Source organism: Lutjanus erythropterus, chromosome 16, assembly GCF_056507025.1.
Source record: "Lutjanus erythropterus isolate fLutEry1 chromosome 16, fLutEry1.hap2, whole genome shotgun sequence".
In the NCBI taxonomy this organism is placed as follows: domain Eukaryota; kingdom Metazoa; phylum Chordata; class Actinopteri; order Lutjaniformes; family Lutjanidae; genus Lutjanus; species Lutjanus erythropterus.
This window is the reverse complement of record NC_139332.1, coordinates 28,441,782-28,456,864: the sequence shown is the minus strand read 5'-3', so window position 1 is coordinate 28,456,864 and position 15,083 is coordinate 28,441,782. Positions and strand designations below refer to the sequence as shown.

General features: G+C 40.7%; 1 protein-coding gene across 1 annotated transcript in view; it reads left to right on the top strand.

The window, feature by feature from the left end:
• Window positions 1-15,083, top strand: part of akap9 (A kinase (PRKA) anchor protein 9) — a 79,931-nt gene that overhangs the window by 12,719 nt on the left and 52,129 nt on the right. Inside the window, exons 3-9 of the mRNA XM_084738599.1 lie at window positions 5,215-5,259; window positions 6,320-6,382; window positions 7,568-7,717; window positions 8,127-8,282; window positions 8,429-8,626; window positions 8,715-11,615; window positions 13,575-13,655. Coding sequence (XP_084594725.1) covers window positions 5,215-5,259; window positions 6,320-6,382; window positions 7,568-7,717; window positions 8,127-8,282; window positions 8,429-8,626; window positions 8,715-11,615; window positions 13,575-13,655 — 3,594 coding nt within the window. The remainder of the gene's footprint in view (window positions 1-5,214; window positions 5,260-6,319; window positions 6,383-7,567; window positions 7,718-8,126; window positions 8,283-8,428; window positions 8,627-8,714; window positions 11,616-13,574; window positions 13,656-15,083) is intronic.

Sequence of the window (15,083 nt, the reverse complement as noted above, 5' to 3'; positions counted from 1 at the left end):
GCACCCTATGTAGATATAAATGGTTCATTCTAAAGTAACAAAACACAACAATTCTTATTTTCAGCTGATTATACACTAATGAAAACTTACTTATAAATATTACATTCCATTTTTGCCATATTCTTCCAATACATCCCTGTAAATCCGACACACTGGACCATTGTATAAAAATTAAAAAATATATATATATTCGTTCACCTTTCTAGAATTTTCCTCCAGAGTTGAGTCTGTTCAGGTTCACTGACTAAATACTTTGAAACAGTATTTAGCCCAGCATTACATTCAGTGATAGATGAGTCACACATAATTGCACTAGATGTACAGTATAATGTTTATTCATGAATCTGTCAGTAATTGTAGCCATTTACAGTTATTTTGGACATATTTAATGCCATTTTAGATATTAGCATTCCTCTGAAGTGTTTCGTCTGTCTCTAATGTGTGTGTCTGATGCTGCTGCACCCGGAAAGTCTTTCAACTTTAAGTGCTGCAGGTTCATTTAATGGCTTTAATTTTTTATTATTGACATGTACTTATAAGAGCTGGTAAGAGTCGTATTCATGGTGGTAGATGTGTGTGAAAATGATCACTGTCTCCGCCAGAGTTTTGTTTCTGTTGTCTCCTGGAGCTTAATGAGCCCGCTGTAGCTGTCATGACAACCGGTCCCACCGGGAGCACAGATCAGCGTTGTTGGATTTTCAGCAGGAAATAATAGATAAAAAAAATGTTTTTGTTACCTTATTTCTTTCAGAATTTTAAAATTCAGCGTTAATTATAAATGAAAAGAGTCCAGGTGGAGGTGAAGATCTGCAGCCTTGTTTGTTTTGCACTGATGACTCACACAGTTTAATCAAAATGTACACTTAAAAAATAGTTACTGACATCTTTTTGAAAGAAAACCTGTGAATAGCATGTGACACCATGTAAGCATATTTCACTTAAAGTTTCCAGTTGTACATGAATATTTACTTTGGCTTATCAGAGTTGTTATTTCAAAGAAAAGCCTATTTTCCTTATAATTGGTTCTGAATTGCAGTGTTTTTACCCTGAATCTTCTCAGAAAATTATCAGGAAATGGCGGACTCTCACAATGAGACCAAAATGCACATTACTGAAAATCAAGTTACTGAGGCCCTTACAGCTTAGTTTACAAGTTTGGACTTGTCAGAATGTCTTTAAAACTTTAATACAGACTTGATGCTATAATGTTGGAAATGGTCACTGGAAAACTTGAATATAGGATGAGGAAAAACCTTTTTATATTATTTTCTATAATGTAAACAGTTGGCTTTGATTTATAATCAAGCACAGTGCTACGGTGCAAGGCTCCAGCAGGGATAATATTGTTTTATACGTTGGTGCAGTGATGCTTTGACGATCATTTTTATTTTGCAGAGGATACAGTCTGTTGCATTGTTGCGTGCACGTCTTAAAAAATTCACAAACTTCTGGTGAAGCAGGGGATTTGGTTGAAGTTTCAGCTGCTTAGTTCTTCCTTTGCATAATACATCATTGCCAGATAACTTAATCAAGCATGCTATTTGAAACAACAATACAGGGATGATAAAACTCAGCGTTGATGCACTCTAGGAATTCATTCATTTTTCATTTATAAATACTACTGCAGCCTTAGCAAGCGCTGTTGCTTCCTGTTTAAAAAATGGTCAGTCAATTGATTTTTTTTTTTCTCATAAAACCTTTAAACAGCTCTGCTGCAGGATCCTCCTGCTTTTGCCACTGTTATTATTTTTCTTCCTAGGAAATCTTCCCTCCTATGCATGGAAATGAACCAAACTTTCCACATAGGTCCAGTTCTATGCCAAAAATCATCAACAGGTCCTGATGGTGGTTTTACAGAATCCGTGCCAAGTTTAAAATTCCTAAAAAAAAAAAAAAAAATCAGCCAATGATCAGTTTGCAGCATTAACCAGAGTGTAGCCCCAGTTGAGCAGAAATGTTCAGATGCTTGAAGATGTAGTAATTATGTAGTCCATTACTTTGTTTTTCTGAGAAACTCAATGTCTAATTAAACCTTAATCTTTTTTTGCTCAATTGGCACCAAACTTGCTTCACTGCATCTTCAAACTACAACTGATCCAATCAGATTTTTGATTTATCAAAAATTGAGCCCACAGTGCATCACAATATTTTATTGTCAACAGCTTCCGCAAATCCTCGAATTTCAGAATTTAATCTCAAACTATATTTTTAAAGATATTTTGAATTCAATCCTCATTCACACTGTTTAAGTCAGTGGGAATAGAAGCACCTTAAAACATCAGTTTTTCACTTGTGGAGCCATCAGTCTTTGTATAAATAAACTACAGACATCTCGATGTTGTCTAGATGAAGTAGACAAACTCTCTGAATTTTGTCTTGACAACTGAATGTTTGACAATAGTTTGAAATATGCTTTTACACACAGCTCTGCTGATTTTCTCAGTCATAATGCCCGCAGGTATGTAGAAGCCCTATGTGGTTTCTCACCCAGCAGATAGCTCAACAGTATTGTGGCCTGAAGCTATGAGTTTGAGCTCTGTGTGATGCAGAATAAACAGGCTAACGAATTCTCAGACATTGTGCTGCTTTAGTTGTTTCTCTGCTCATACGCTCCTGATTAAAATGAATCGATGATGAAGAGGGAAACATCTGAAACATGCATGGCAGTGTGCTCTCAGGACCAGGGCTGGGAAACACAGTCCTAAGCTTCTCTCTTTTAAATTAAGAAGTCTTACATAAACATTGTCTGAGGAGTTCTGCTAACGGACTCACATATGTTTTCATGTTCCTCCTCTTCCTGCTTCTTCTTCCTTCTCAAAATGCCCGACCCTGACTCAGTGCTGCACAGCAGCTATGATTGATGTTGGGTCTGCAAGCTTTACAAGCATACACAAACTTCAAACCTGCAATGCATTGCTGAGTTTCGAGATAAATGGAAAAGTTTGAGCCTGAACATTCACTTGTCTCAGTGATGATTCTGATAAATAAATATTCATCCACTTGTATAATTCAGCAGCAAATCTAAAACTGTTTAAAAAATATGTAGAGACCCGAGGGCTCTTGCAGGTTTTTTTTTTTTTCCTCTTTCGTCATTCAAGCCCTCTCGGCCTCTTTTATCGGTGCAGTGCAGCCACTCTCTCCCTGAACCCACTGTACACTTGATGCAGTACATGCCCACAAAACTCCCGGTTGCCATGGAAACAGACAATTGCCTTTAAACAGGTTGAGATGCGTCGGTCTGCGTGACCAATTCCTGTGGCCTTGCACCACTTTTTAGCAGACCTTAAGGTTGATTGAATGTATGAATGTTTTCATTGCACAGAGTTTTTTTTTTTTTAACCTTGAGAGCGACCCACATCCTCTCTAGTACAAAAGACTGTGGGACATGCTGTATTTTTCTGCTGCATGGATGGGAGCTGTTATGTATCACTAACAAATGAAACTCGTGAATGTTAACAGACCGAGCCATTCATGCACGGTATGTGTGAATCATTATGTAGATACATGGTTTAACCATTCAAAGTTAAATTATTTTATTCTTCTCTGTGGTTTTGTTCCCCAGATTTCTTTGCTCATTTTTCCAGACTAAGTGGTCATGGGGTTCAGTTCTCTTCAGATATCTTGTCGTGATGCTGATGGCTGTGAGCAGGAAGGGGTTGCTGTGGAAACACAACAGCGTCAAAGTTTTCCATTCTCAGGTCTTTCACAGGCATCTGAAAGAGATTGTAATTGCAAATACAAGTGTGTTGACTCATTGAGGCCTCTAATGCGTAAGCAGTAGCAAGTAAACTTTGCATCAAGGCTCCCTTATCAATGAGGTTGCAATAAAATGTTTACATATTATATGTCACTTGGCCAGTGTTCGTCTTTGTGCATGTTGCTGTTAACAGTTTGAGTGGATGTTCAGGTTACACAATCAGTCAAAGCAAAACCTGTCATTTCTGCCCTGTTCTGACTGGGCCCCATACAGTTTCAATTTGTGACCCAGGAAGTAACCTGAAAATAGACTTCAATAATGGCCGTCATTACTCTGTGGGAGTGAGAAAAGAACTGTGTGGCATAAGTAGGTTAGGCCCATATTTGAATGCTGAGTGCCTGCTGAAATAGGACATATGGCAGGCATTGTTTCAGATAGTTATGATTCAACATTTTGTGCATTTTGATTAAAGATCAGAAGACTACTTGAACATTTCACTAACTATAGTCGTTGTATTGTTGAGCTACAAATTTTACTGCAGCTACATTTATTATTGTTTAAAGTACTTAAATTAATTTACCTAGATTTTGTTGACTTGTAATTATATGTTTATTTGTGATTAATATCAGGGATAGATGCTTATATTTTTAAGCCATGTTCCCACGGGTCTGTCAGAAACGTATTAGCAGTGTTAGCAGGCTTTATAAACCTAGACTCCAGCACCCCGACATATCTGTAGCTGGTCAGCCTTGAGTACTGTTCGCTGTTCTTGTAGGATGTTGAACTAAAAGTCGTGAAATAATTGGACTGCAGGGTTCAACATTAGCTATGGCCAATAAGTCACTCTGTGGTCACCAGATATTCCATTTAAGTGGCCCCTTTGGCCAGCAAGTTTAATCCCTAAACTGCAAGAGCATTTAGATTCCTTTGGGCCTTTTAGTTCAACTTTCTATGAAAACAATAAGTGGTACTCATCGCAGGCTAGCTTCGATATATCGGGTCTACTAGAATGGGCTAACTAAGCCTGGTCAAAGTGGTAACATGATCCTTACAGAAAACCCTGAAACTCAACACGTGGACTGTGAAGAAACAAAACAGCAACAAAAATTTAAGAGTGAATGGAAGCAGAAAAAGTGGCTGGAATATGATACATCTAAAGATGTGATGTACTGCAGTGTGACACCAGTTTCCTCAACTAGCCAGAAGTTTTTCATTTCAGATAATGCCTTCAGGAAACACCACATGTGTACTTAAAATGTACTTTGGCCACCAACATTAGGGGCTTGGTGTAATATTGTGTTGGTGAAAGTATGGGAATAAAACATGGTGGCCACCTCCATAGAATATTTGGTGGCCACAGAGGAAATTTTTGTGGGTCACGGTTAATGTCGAACCGTGGATGTGCTTTTGTTGCTGTGTCATTGTGTACTTAACTTGCTTAATTTGTCTTGTGTTACGATTAAAATCACTTTCAAAATGTGGTATTGATGAATTTCTTTTTGTCTTCACTGTTGCAGCCGGAGAGTGAAGTGTCCACTACTGCTGAAGATTGTTCCTCAGAGGTGAGATGACCTTTCTGAAAATATGTATCATCACCTTATGACACGAACCTCCTTTTATTCTCCTAGTGAAGGGCTCATTGCCTGTGTGCTCATGCAGTGAGCGCGTCACTAGAAGAGTAAGCATGATATACCTGAAGTATCCAAAGAGCACCAGTATGTGACTAACTGTTGTTAGTTAGCTCGGAGCTAGCCACCTAATTAGCTGACTCAGGCCTGGGGGTGCCAGTAGCCAAACTCAGCAAGAAAACCATGTCAGTACTGTATTCCCTGTGGTCAAACATTTTTGTCTTGGTTAATGTCTAGTTGTCATGACAAAGACATCTTAAACTATGTCAACTTTGCATTGAAAATGACATAATTGACCGAATGACACTTAATAACAACCGTTGTAAATGTTCATTAATACTCCTTCATGTTCACAACAGGTATCATGACACGTTTATGACCAACTTACCAAGTTTTTCATAGCTTATCAGCCATGCTGGCTGCGTATCTTTGTTGTTTTAATTGGAAATGGCTCTAGTGAACAGAAAGAAGAGCAGAAGGAAGAGGATCACTGAACACATCCACTGAGTCTGAATATTAGACAAGTAATAACAATATCACATGATGGTAAAATCTGCCTTTTTGTGGGTTAAAGGGCTAAAGTAAACCTAGCCTTTAATTTTCAGGAAAATAAGTGATGTTTTATTCTTTGCCTGTCCTCAAACTGCACTCTGAGCTGGAGTTTATTCATGAAAGGTGCTACAGAAGTTCAACAATCATGCTTGTAACAATACTTACTCAACGCCAGTATCGTAATCAAATTCTTCTTCATTTCTTGTTGATTGTCTGCTTCCTTTTTTGTCTAATGTTACGTGATACTACATGTTAAATCATTAAGAACAAATGTTTTCTCAGTAATTGAGAACTGTTTGAAATTTTAACTGAGGATGATTTCAGTGTGATTTTATTCCATACTAAACCCAACAAACCAATGATCACTCCCGAAATTCATGCAAGCTTTTCCGTCACAGTTCCCAAACCTTAATGTTTCATTGACAGCACTGTGAATTAACAGGTAAATGGATGCCATGATGAGATGACAGAGAGCCTAATGATGTCTTCGAAGGATTTTATCTGGGTACAGTAATCCGATCAAGCAGTTCTTTTGGCTCTGCTTTTGCCCCTGCTAGAAAACCCTCTGGCTGCTGAATGTAACTCTGTCTTTGCTTCTAGTTAAGCACTCTGCAAGATTTCCTGTAACTCACTAACCAAGCCTGTTTTACACTTATACCTACATACATGTTAGGTGTCTGAAAACTGTGCTGTGGGGAAAAGAAAAAAATTGTGCTTGAAATGACAATTTTGAAGAGAGGAGTTTGGGACTGAACAGGGCTTTTTGACATTTTAGAGGTGTAAATTATCTCTGAAAGCTGGTGAAGGAGAGGAGAGTGAAGAGCTTGGAGGAGAGAGGACTCAAAGAACTCTGCTCTGCTTTCACTGAGGTGCAAAGACAGACAGCAGGGAGGTGCTGATCAGTACAGTTGTGACAGATGAGCAGCACGACTAGAAATGGTCAGTGACGTGTTGATTTCAGTGCAACTTACAGTGAAATGAGGAGAGATGTTGTGATAATACAGTATATCAGTGCTGCCATAACTTAACATATTTCAAATTTAACTTAAAGGATTCATGATAAAGATTTTTATTCCTTAGTGTGGGATGTAACACACATAATTATTTTCCAAATGATCAGCTTTCATTGAAAATGTCAGCGTCTTTTTTTTAGAGTGTAATAACGGTGATATGAAAGCGTTTCTGTCCCCTCTCTAATTATCATCAATTATGCAGAGTCAGCTAGGTCAGATACTTCTTTGAGTTTTAATAGAATTTGAAGGGAATCTAAAGGAGACAAAAGCCGTTTTTCCACCCAAAGTACCGGAGACTTTTAGTTCCAGGAACTGGAATTGAAAGGTTCCTTCAGCCCACTGTCATCTGCATTTCAAGAATCTGCAGGTAATTAGCTGAATTTAGTTATCTTGCAGGACTTATTAACTCCCACTAACAGAACTTTGCCTAAACTGCTTTGGGTTATTGTCCACAGCGATCTCCCTTTTTTGGAAGATGCAGCGAAGGAAAAAAAAGAGTATCAATTTTAATATTAACATATTTACTACACATTCCTTCATGTGGCTCCCAGCTCTTGTAACTAACTGCTGTCGCTCTTTGGGTGGTGACGAAGTGCCAAACTCACACTTGAAACCTCATCTTAATGGCTTTACTGAAACCCAGTAAATGCTGTAAGAGTGCTTATTTTCCTGCTCAGGAGGAGGTGGAGCCCCTGCAGCAGGTGACAAAGGGTGGTACTATGCAGGATATGGAAGATGCTCTAGCTGCCAAGACCCGGGCTGTGGAGGAGCTGAGTCGAGAGCTTGAAGAAATCAGGGCTGCCTTTGGCACAGAGGGAGTGCAACAGGTAAATGTTTTGTTACTGTATTATAGGTCAGACAGTGGGAATCTTTTGACATATTTAAACATGATTACATCTTCCATTTGATTTTTAATCACAGCTGAGTGTGATACTGTCTGTGCTCAAGCAATCGCATCCTCTTCAAATTATTTGCCATCCTGCAAACAGACCTGTAGCTCTAAATGACCATTATCATGCCAGTTTGATGTGAAGATTTTGTAAAGGTGGGAGCTTCTTTATTCCTCCATCAGAAAGCTCTGTAGCTTTAACAATCAGCACATTCCCTCCTTCCTTATGATACCCAGGTTCAGCCTTGAAAGTACTGTATGTTTCTTTCACTCCTGTTTCTAAGCTTTCTCTTTCTCTTCCCTTTTCTCTTCTCTATTCTCTACACATATGCATTTTCCTTTTATAGCTGCAGGACTTCGAGGCTGCTCTGAAGCAGCGAGATGGCATCATCACCCAGCTCACAGCCAACCTTCAGCAGGCTCGCGAAGAGAAAGACGAGATCATGAAAGAATTCCTGGAACTGACGGAGCAAAGTCAAAAACTGCAAATTCAGTTCCAGCAGGTGGGAACTCTGAAAGTTTAAAGTCTAAACTGTTATGAAAGCTATTCGATCTTACACCACAGGCTGTTTCACTACCATTATATTCCCCTCCTGCTTGCTGCTCATGTATTCAATTAGAAATTAATTTGTGTGTGGAAATATCACAGCTGCAGGCAGGCGAGACGCTGAGGAACACCAGCCACAGCAGCACAGCAGCTGATCTTCTTCAGGCACGGCAGCAGCTCATGCAGTACCAACAGCAGCTGGAGGAGATGAATGTCGAGGTCAAAAAGCACCAACAGAGGAGCAGCGAGCAGCTGGAGCACATCAGCCAGCTCCAGCACAAACTCAGTGACGCCGAGATGGTAAGTTGCCCAGTGTGATCCTGCAGATATCTTTTAGACTTACTCTGTTAGATGTAAGTGGATGTCTAATAATTGTTTTTCTTTGTAGGCAGAGAGAAGATCAGAGGAATCATTCACACTGAGAATAAACGAAAAAGACCGGCTGATTGCTGAACAAGAAAAAGTCATTTTGAGTCAGGAGCAGTCACTGACAGAGTTGAGAACAGCGGAGGAGTCTTTTGCACAAACACTGAAAGAGAAAAATCAGCTAATTTCAGAGCAAACTGCAATAATCACAGAACACGAGCTGTCATTGACCTTGCTCAGAGAGGAGCTGGTCCATGTGGGACGGACTACAGATGAGAATATTATGCACCAGTCAAATGAGAAAGACCTGATAATAGCAGAGCAAGGGAGAGTCATTTCAGAGCGTGACTGCTCTCTTACGCAGCTTGAGGATGAGCTGGAGTCCTCTCAAAAACGCCAGAGTGACCTCCAGCAGTGGCTAGCCTCAAAAGAATCAGAGCTTGAAAGATGCATGGATGAGTTGGAAAGCGCCAAGTCTGACTTGGAAAGCTGTAAAAGCGAAATAGAGAGTTGTAAATTAGAATTGGACAAAGAGCGAACTGAGTTAGAAACTTGTAAGGGTGAACTTGCAACCTCCAGACAGAAAGAGCGAATGTCATCCAATGAAATCATGCAGCTCATGGGCACAGTCGAGGACCTGCAGAAGCGTTACCACCAGGGCAGTCTGTCTGAGAGTGACACCATCCAAAAAATGCAGGAAGAGACTGTGAGGAAGCTTGAACTTCTCAGGGCAGAGCTGGACGAGATGTACGGCCAGCAAATAGTCCAGATGAAACAGGAGCTTAATTTGCAGCATGCAGCGAGAGTGGAGCAAATGACTGCAAAACATTGCACTGAGATAGAGCTTCTAAAAGCACAACTTTCTCAAAGCTCCACTGTTAGCACTGTGGAGGTGGAGACTCTCAATGCAAAGATCAGAGAGCTTCATGAGACATTAGAGCAATCCCAATCAATGCACGATAAAGCCAGACATGAGCTCAGCCAAGTCACTCAGGAGAAGTTCAACCTGCAGGCCAAGGTTGAGGATCTTCTCCAAGAGCTCCGTTCTGCTAAAGAAAAAGTGGAGCAGGTCTCCCACAGTCTTATCTCTCAGGAAAGCCAACAAGGTGAACTGCAGCGCCTCCAGGAGACCATCGACAATCTGAAGAGTGAGCTGGCTGCTGCTCAGGAGGCGGCAGAAGAGGCGGAAGCAAAACACGAGTCAGAAATAACCAACTACAAGATCAAGCTGGAGATGCTGGAGAGGGAGAAAGATGCCGTGCTGGACCGCATGGCGGAGTCACAGGAAGCAGAGCTTGAACGACTCAGGACTCAGCTTCTGTTCAGCCACGAGGAAGAGCTCACCAATCTGAGGGAGGAATTGCAAAGGGAGAGCTTCTTGAACACAGAAAACCTTCTCAATGAAGCTGCTGTCAAGCACGAGAGGGCGCTGGATGAGCTGCGTGTTGGTTATGAGGAAAAACTGCATTTGTTACAAAGGGAGAAGGTGAGTTTTGCCACAGAGCGAGATGAGCTTTTGCACCAAATTCTTGGACTAAAAGAAGATCTGAAGCTCGCTTTGCACAGCTCCAAAGCAGACGAGCTCGTTCAGCAGCTTCAGGAGCTTCAAGTAGAGCTCGAGGAACTGAGAAAGGGAGGAGAAGAACGAGCTCAAATGGAAAAGGAACTTCAGACATTACTAACAAAGGCAGAGGTGCTTGAAAAGGAGTCAAAAGAGAAAGAACAACACTGGGAGAACAAATGGAAAGAGCAGGAATTGGAAAAGGAGACGCTGATGGAGTCTAATAACACTTTGAAAGAAGAGGTGGACTCAAAAAATATGAAAATTGAGACACTCACAGCAGAGAACAATCAAATACAGCAACAGGTTGTTAAACTCAGTGAGGAAATAGAAACACAGAGGTCTACTTTCTCTTTTGCTGAAAAGAATTTTGAGGTAAACTATCAGGAGCTGAAGGAGGAGTACACATGTCTTATTGAAGCTAAGACACAGTTAGAAGAGCGAACGCTGAAGGAGACACTTGAGTTTGAGGCAAAAATTGCCAGCCTTCAGTCTCACATTCGCGAGCTAGAAGAGAGCAGCAGAGATTTCAAAATGGACACAAAAACAGACCAGTCAGAAAAAGCTGTGATAGAAAAAGATACTACTGAGCTAATGGAGAAGCTTAATGTTACTTTGAGTGAGAAAGAAAGCCTGGCTGGGAGGCTTTCCGAAGTTACAGAGCAACTGACGTTCGCAGACAGTAAAGTGGGACAGCTGGAAGTAGAGCTGATGAGAGTGAGACAAGAAAACGCAAAGGTTGTCGCCCGAAATGAAAGCCTCGGGAAAGAACTGGAAAAGAAGCAAGAGATTATGAGAGAGCAGGGGAGGGGGCAGCATGCCCAGAGAAAGCTCCAGCAAGAAGAGCAAGCTGTTGAGCCAGTTTGTTCTTTTGAGGATCATCACCTTCAGATTCAATCTTTGCAAGAGGAGATAAAGGCTCTTCAGTCCCTCTTACAGGCAGCTGAGTCAGAGAGAGACAGCATCCAACAGACCCTGGAGCTCCAGAGGCTTTTGCAGACTCCGTCCCCAGCAGCAGCAGCGGCAGCAGCGGCAGCACAGTCCTCAGGGGAGGGACCTGTTGAAGGAAGATCCTCCCCGCACAAGTCCACAGCCTCAGGGTCAAGCAGGCGCAAGAGACGGCAGAGGTCGAAGCAGGAGCGCAAACTGGGAGCCGCTCTCTCAGACTGCAGAGAGGAACGACAGAGGGAGGAGGAAGAGGAGGCAGCGGTGGAGGAAGAGAGAGCTACAAGTGCTGCAGAGCCGGAGATGCAGCCTCAGATGGAGAGCCAGGTTATGTCATGTTCACAAGAGAGGGCCGGTAAGGAGGACTCCACAGACGGGTACCAGGGAGACGGAGGCAGAGACTCCACCAACAAACGGGTAAGCAGCACTCACTCACATGCTTCTGCTGCACCACTCTCCTGCAAAACAAACCCTGCTGCCCTTTTCTCTGCTGCCTCTTTAAGTCTGATTAAATTACATGTTTGATTGAGTGATTAAAGGGCTTTTCACAAGAAACTGCACGTCAAAAGAAAGCGCAGTGGAAATTGCATGCTCCAGACATATCACGTTCACAATTAATGCCGTGATGGTTGAAATTGTCACGAGCTTCATCAGAAATGTGTGGACTGCGTTCATAGCCAGATGAAGCTCTAGCATTGATCAGAATGTGACTGAGGCATTTCAGCACTGACATGTTTTTTCTCTTCTGACCAACGGTCTTCATTGCAAATTGCCAGAGTGTCTGCAGGCATATTCCCAAAGGTAGCACTGAGCAGCACAGTCTGACGCTTGTGTTAAAAAATAGTCATGTGTTTTTAAGTTACAGTAAGTGGGGTTAGAACAATGGTGAAGAGAAAATGCACATGCAGTACAGCCTGTGCAAGTGTCAAGACTCCATCAATATTCTGCTCATTTCTACTTTTAAAGGGGCACTATACAATATTTATATTCTGCTTTTATTTGATGTTGCTTGTCCTCAAACTGAATTTCGTACTGGTTTTGAAGGACTGAAAACAAAAAAAGAAAAAGAAACAATCACCCATAGTCTAATGACAGCTTTGATTCATTGCTGTTGTGTAGAAATGTGTACATTCTAGTTTCTTTCCATCCTGCAGGGAGTGAAGGGTTTGAGGTGAGAAGCCATTTTACCCCAGTCACTTCTGTGTCTGTGTCACTTCAAGCTGTGTCTCAATTACACCAGGCAAAAGATAGTGTGCAGTGTCTGTCTGCCATTTCATATTCGTGTTTCATATGTTTTTTTTTCACCTCCTGGGTTGGAACACCACATATGGTCCAGAATGACATCTTTTACTCCACTAAAACCCTAAAACAACTAAAGAATCATTGTAACATTTGCTTCTGATGCTTAAAGGCGTGGGAAAATCACCTTTTATTGACTCTGTGCTTAATAATCCTTGTGAGTCCTTTTATGTTTGTACAATCTACAACAAGCCTTACAGGAAAAAATCAAAAGTACAGATTTTTCTCTGGCCTGTAGTACTATTTATCCCCCTACAGAGTTTTGCTGTCATGTGCCAAGTTTTGGAAATATCAGCCATAGAGATGTCTGTCTTCTTTCGAATATAATGGGATGCAATGGGACTCGGCTTCAGTGATTTTCAAAAATAAATTTGAAAATCGCTCGTGTCTCTTTCCAGAAATCATGACTCAGTTTCTCAAGATAATCCACAGACCTTGTTGAGGGCAGTTTGACGTAGGACCTACTTTTCTTTCTTCTGGGAACTGCTTTCTTTCTACTAGAAAAGAAGTAGTTCCTGCATGGAATTGTCCACAACAAGGTCTGTGGATTATCTTGAGTAACCAGGTCATGATTTCTGGAAAGGGGCGTTACTTCTGAGTTTTTCAAATATATCTTTTGACGCTTTGAGCACCACAAACCGAGTGCCTTTCAGTTATTCATTCATTCATTATATCTGAGAGAAGGCAGACTGATATTTCCAAAACTCACACCAAAACAATCTAGATGTTTACAGGTAATGTGACGTGTGCAGGTAAGAGGAAAAATATGTATTGTTGATTTTGGGGTGAACTGTCCCTTTTAAAGCTGTTATGAGACCTTAATAACACTCCACATGGGTGAAACTAAATTGAAATAAAAGCAACTAGACTAGTTCAGAGTCCTCTTGCAGGATAATTTGAACAATACTGTAATTTCTTCACATACTGTACAGTAACTTTCTGCTCCCCCTCAGGAAGTGATGGTCCATCTTGTCTTTATGTCCATCAGTGCCATATTTGTCTGAATTTGTTCTAGGGTTAATATGTAAGACAGCTGAAAAAAAAAGTACAATATTTTTTATCTGCTTACTTGTTCAGGTGAGCAGACATGGGACGGGCCTCCACACTGAGCCTGTCGGGTGTCAGAGAGCAGAGGAAGAGGGAGAGACTACTCAGCATGTAAATGTCACTTTAGCTCACATCCTGCCTTTTGCTTTTCAGTGTCAGTACATGCTTTCATACATCACACAGTGTGCTGTAAAGGTCAATAAATAGGTGCTCATACCACAGAAATACAGCTCATATCCTTACCCTACATATCTTGTTTGTGAGGTTTGCTAAAATGGGACTCGCCAAACTCTCTTAACTGCACAAGTGTGTTGTAAAATGCTCCTTTCAGCCTGATGAATACCACCTGTTCATTATTAGATACTTGTTCATGAGATTTGATCATTCGAATTACCAGCATCCCCAAATTGCCATTTAAAGCTGCCTGTTCTGCTATTTGTTCAATAAAAATGTCACTCGAGAGTAAGAAGAAGATCTGAACTGCGGAGCTTTAAGTCCTGCAGCCAGGAGTCTGCAGATAAAAACAGAATAAATTTGGCAGAGTCAGTAGTGGTATCAGAGGACTCAGAACAATTAGAAAATATTACAGCTGCTAACAAAGCGTTATCAGAGCAGAGCCATACTGTGACGGGAGAAAAGAGGGAATGGGAAACATCTCTCTAAAATAAAGGGGTTGATGTTGTTAATGCCCCGAAGCAGCTGTTGGGGTAAGTGACTTTTTTGAGCAACTCCTGAACTGAAAGTTGCAGTGCCAGAATATGCCAATTAAAAAGCAAACAAACAAAAAAAAAACAGTATTGTTTCCTTTCGTGTATTTTACTATTTTATTTTAGTTCATTTTGGTGTTGTCGGACAACATATTGTCCCAGAAATAATTGCGATTGTGCCACTGATATAATAATCATATATTGCAGAGCAATGCAAGTATTACTAAAGTATACTCAAGTCTGGCCAAAAATTATTGAAGTCATTTTGTGATAGACCTAATCGTACAGTTTTTAAACTCCGAAGTCATTCAGATTTAGGCATTATAAAAGTGTTTGTCCTGCTGTAGAGAAAGATTTATTTCTTTCAAACATAAAAAACAAAACAAACCCCAAAACAAAATAAATATTCAGCAGACTTTCATTAAGTAACAGAAACGAACATTTCATGTCTGAAAAGGAGTTGGAGGAAGGAATATGCTCATCTAGTCTTACCCTATTATATACCAATCTATCAATAACCAGTATATACATACATAATACAGTCAGTCCCATGAGCAAAGTTTAAAGATGAAAGAAAAGATTATAGTGACATGAACATTTCTGAAAGCCACAAATTCTTTAAAACCACTCGCCTGTGCAGCTTAAAGCAAATATGCACGAGTAGTTCTTACAAGAAGCTTATAAACAAATGAGTTAAATAGGTTTTAGTAATTTCCTCTTTCGTAGAGGTTATGTTTGTTTGTAGATTTTCATTTGAGCAGTAATTCTGTTTTTGTTGTGTGCGTATGAATCAGCGGCACATCACAACACAGCTGCCATCTGTTTGTTAGGC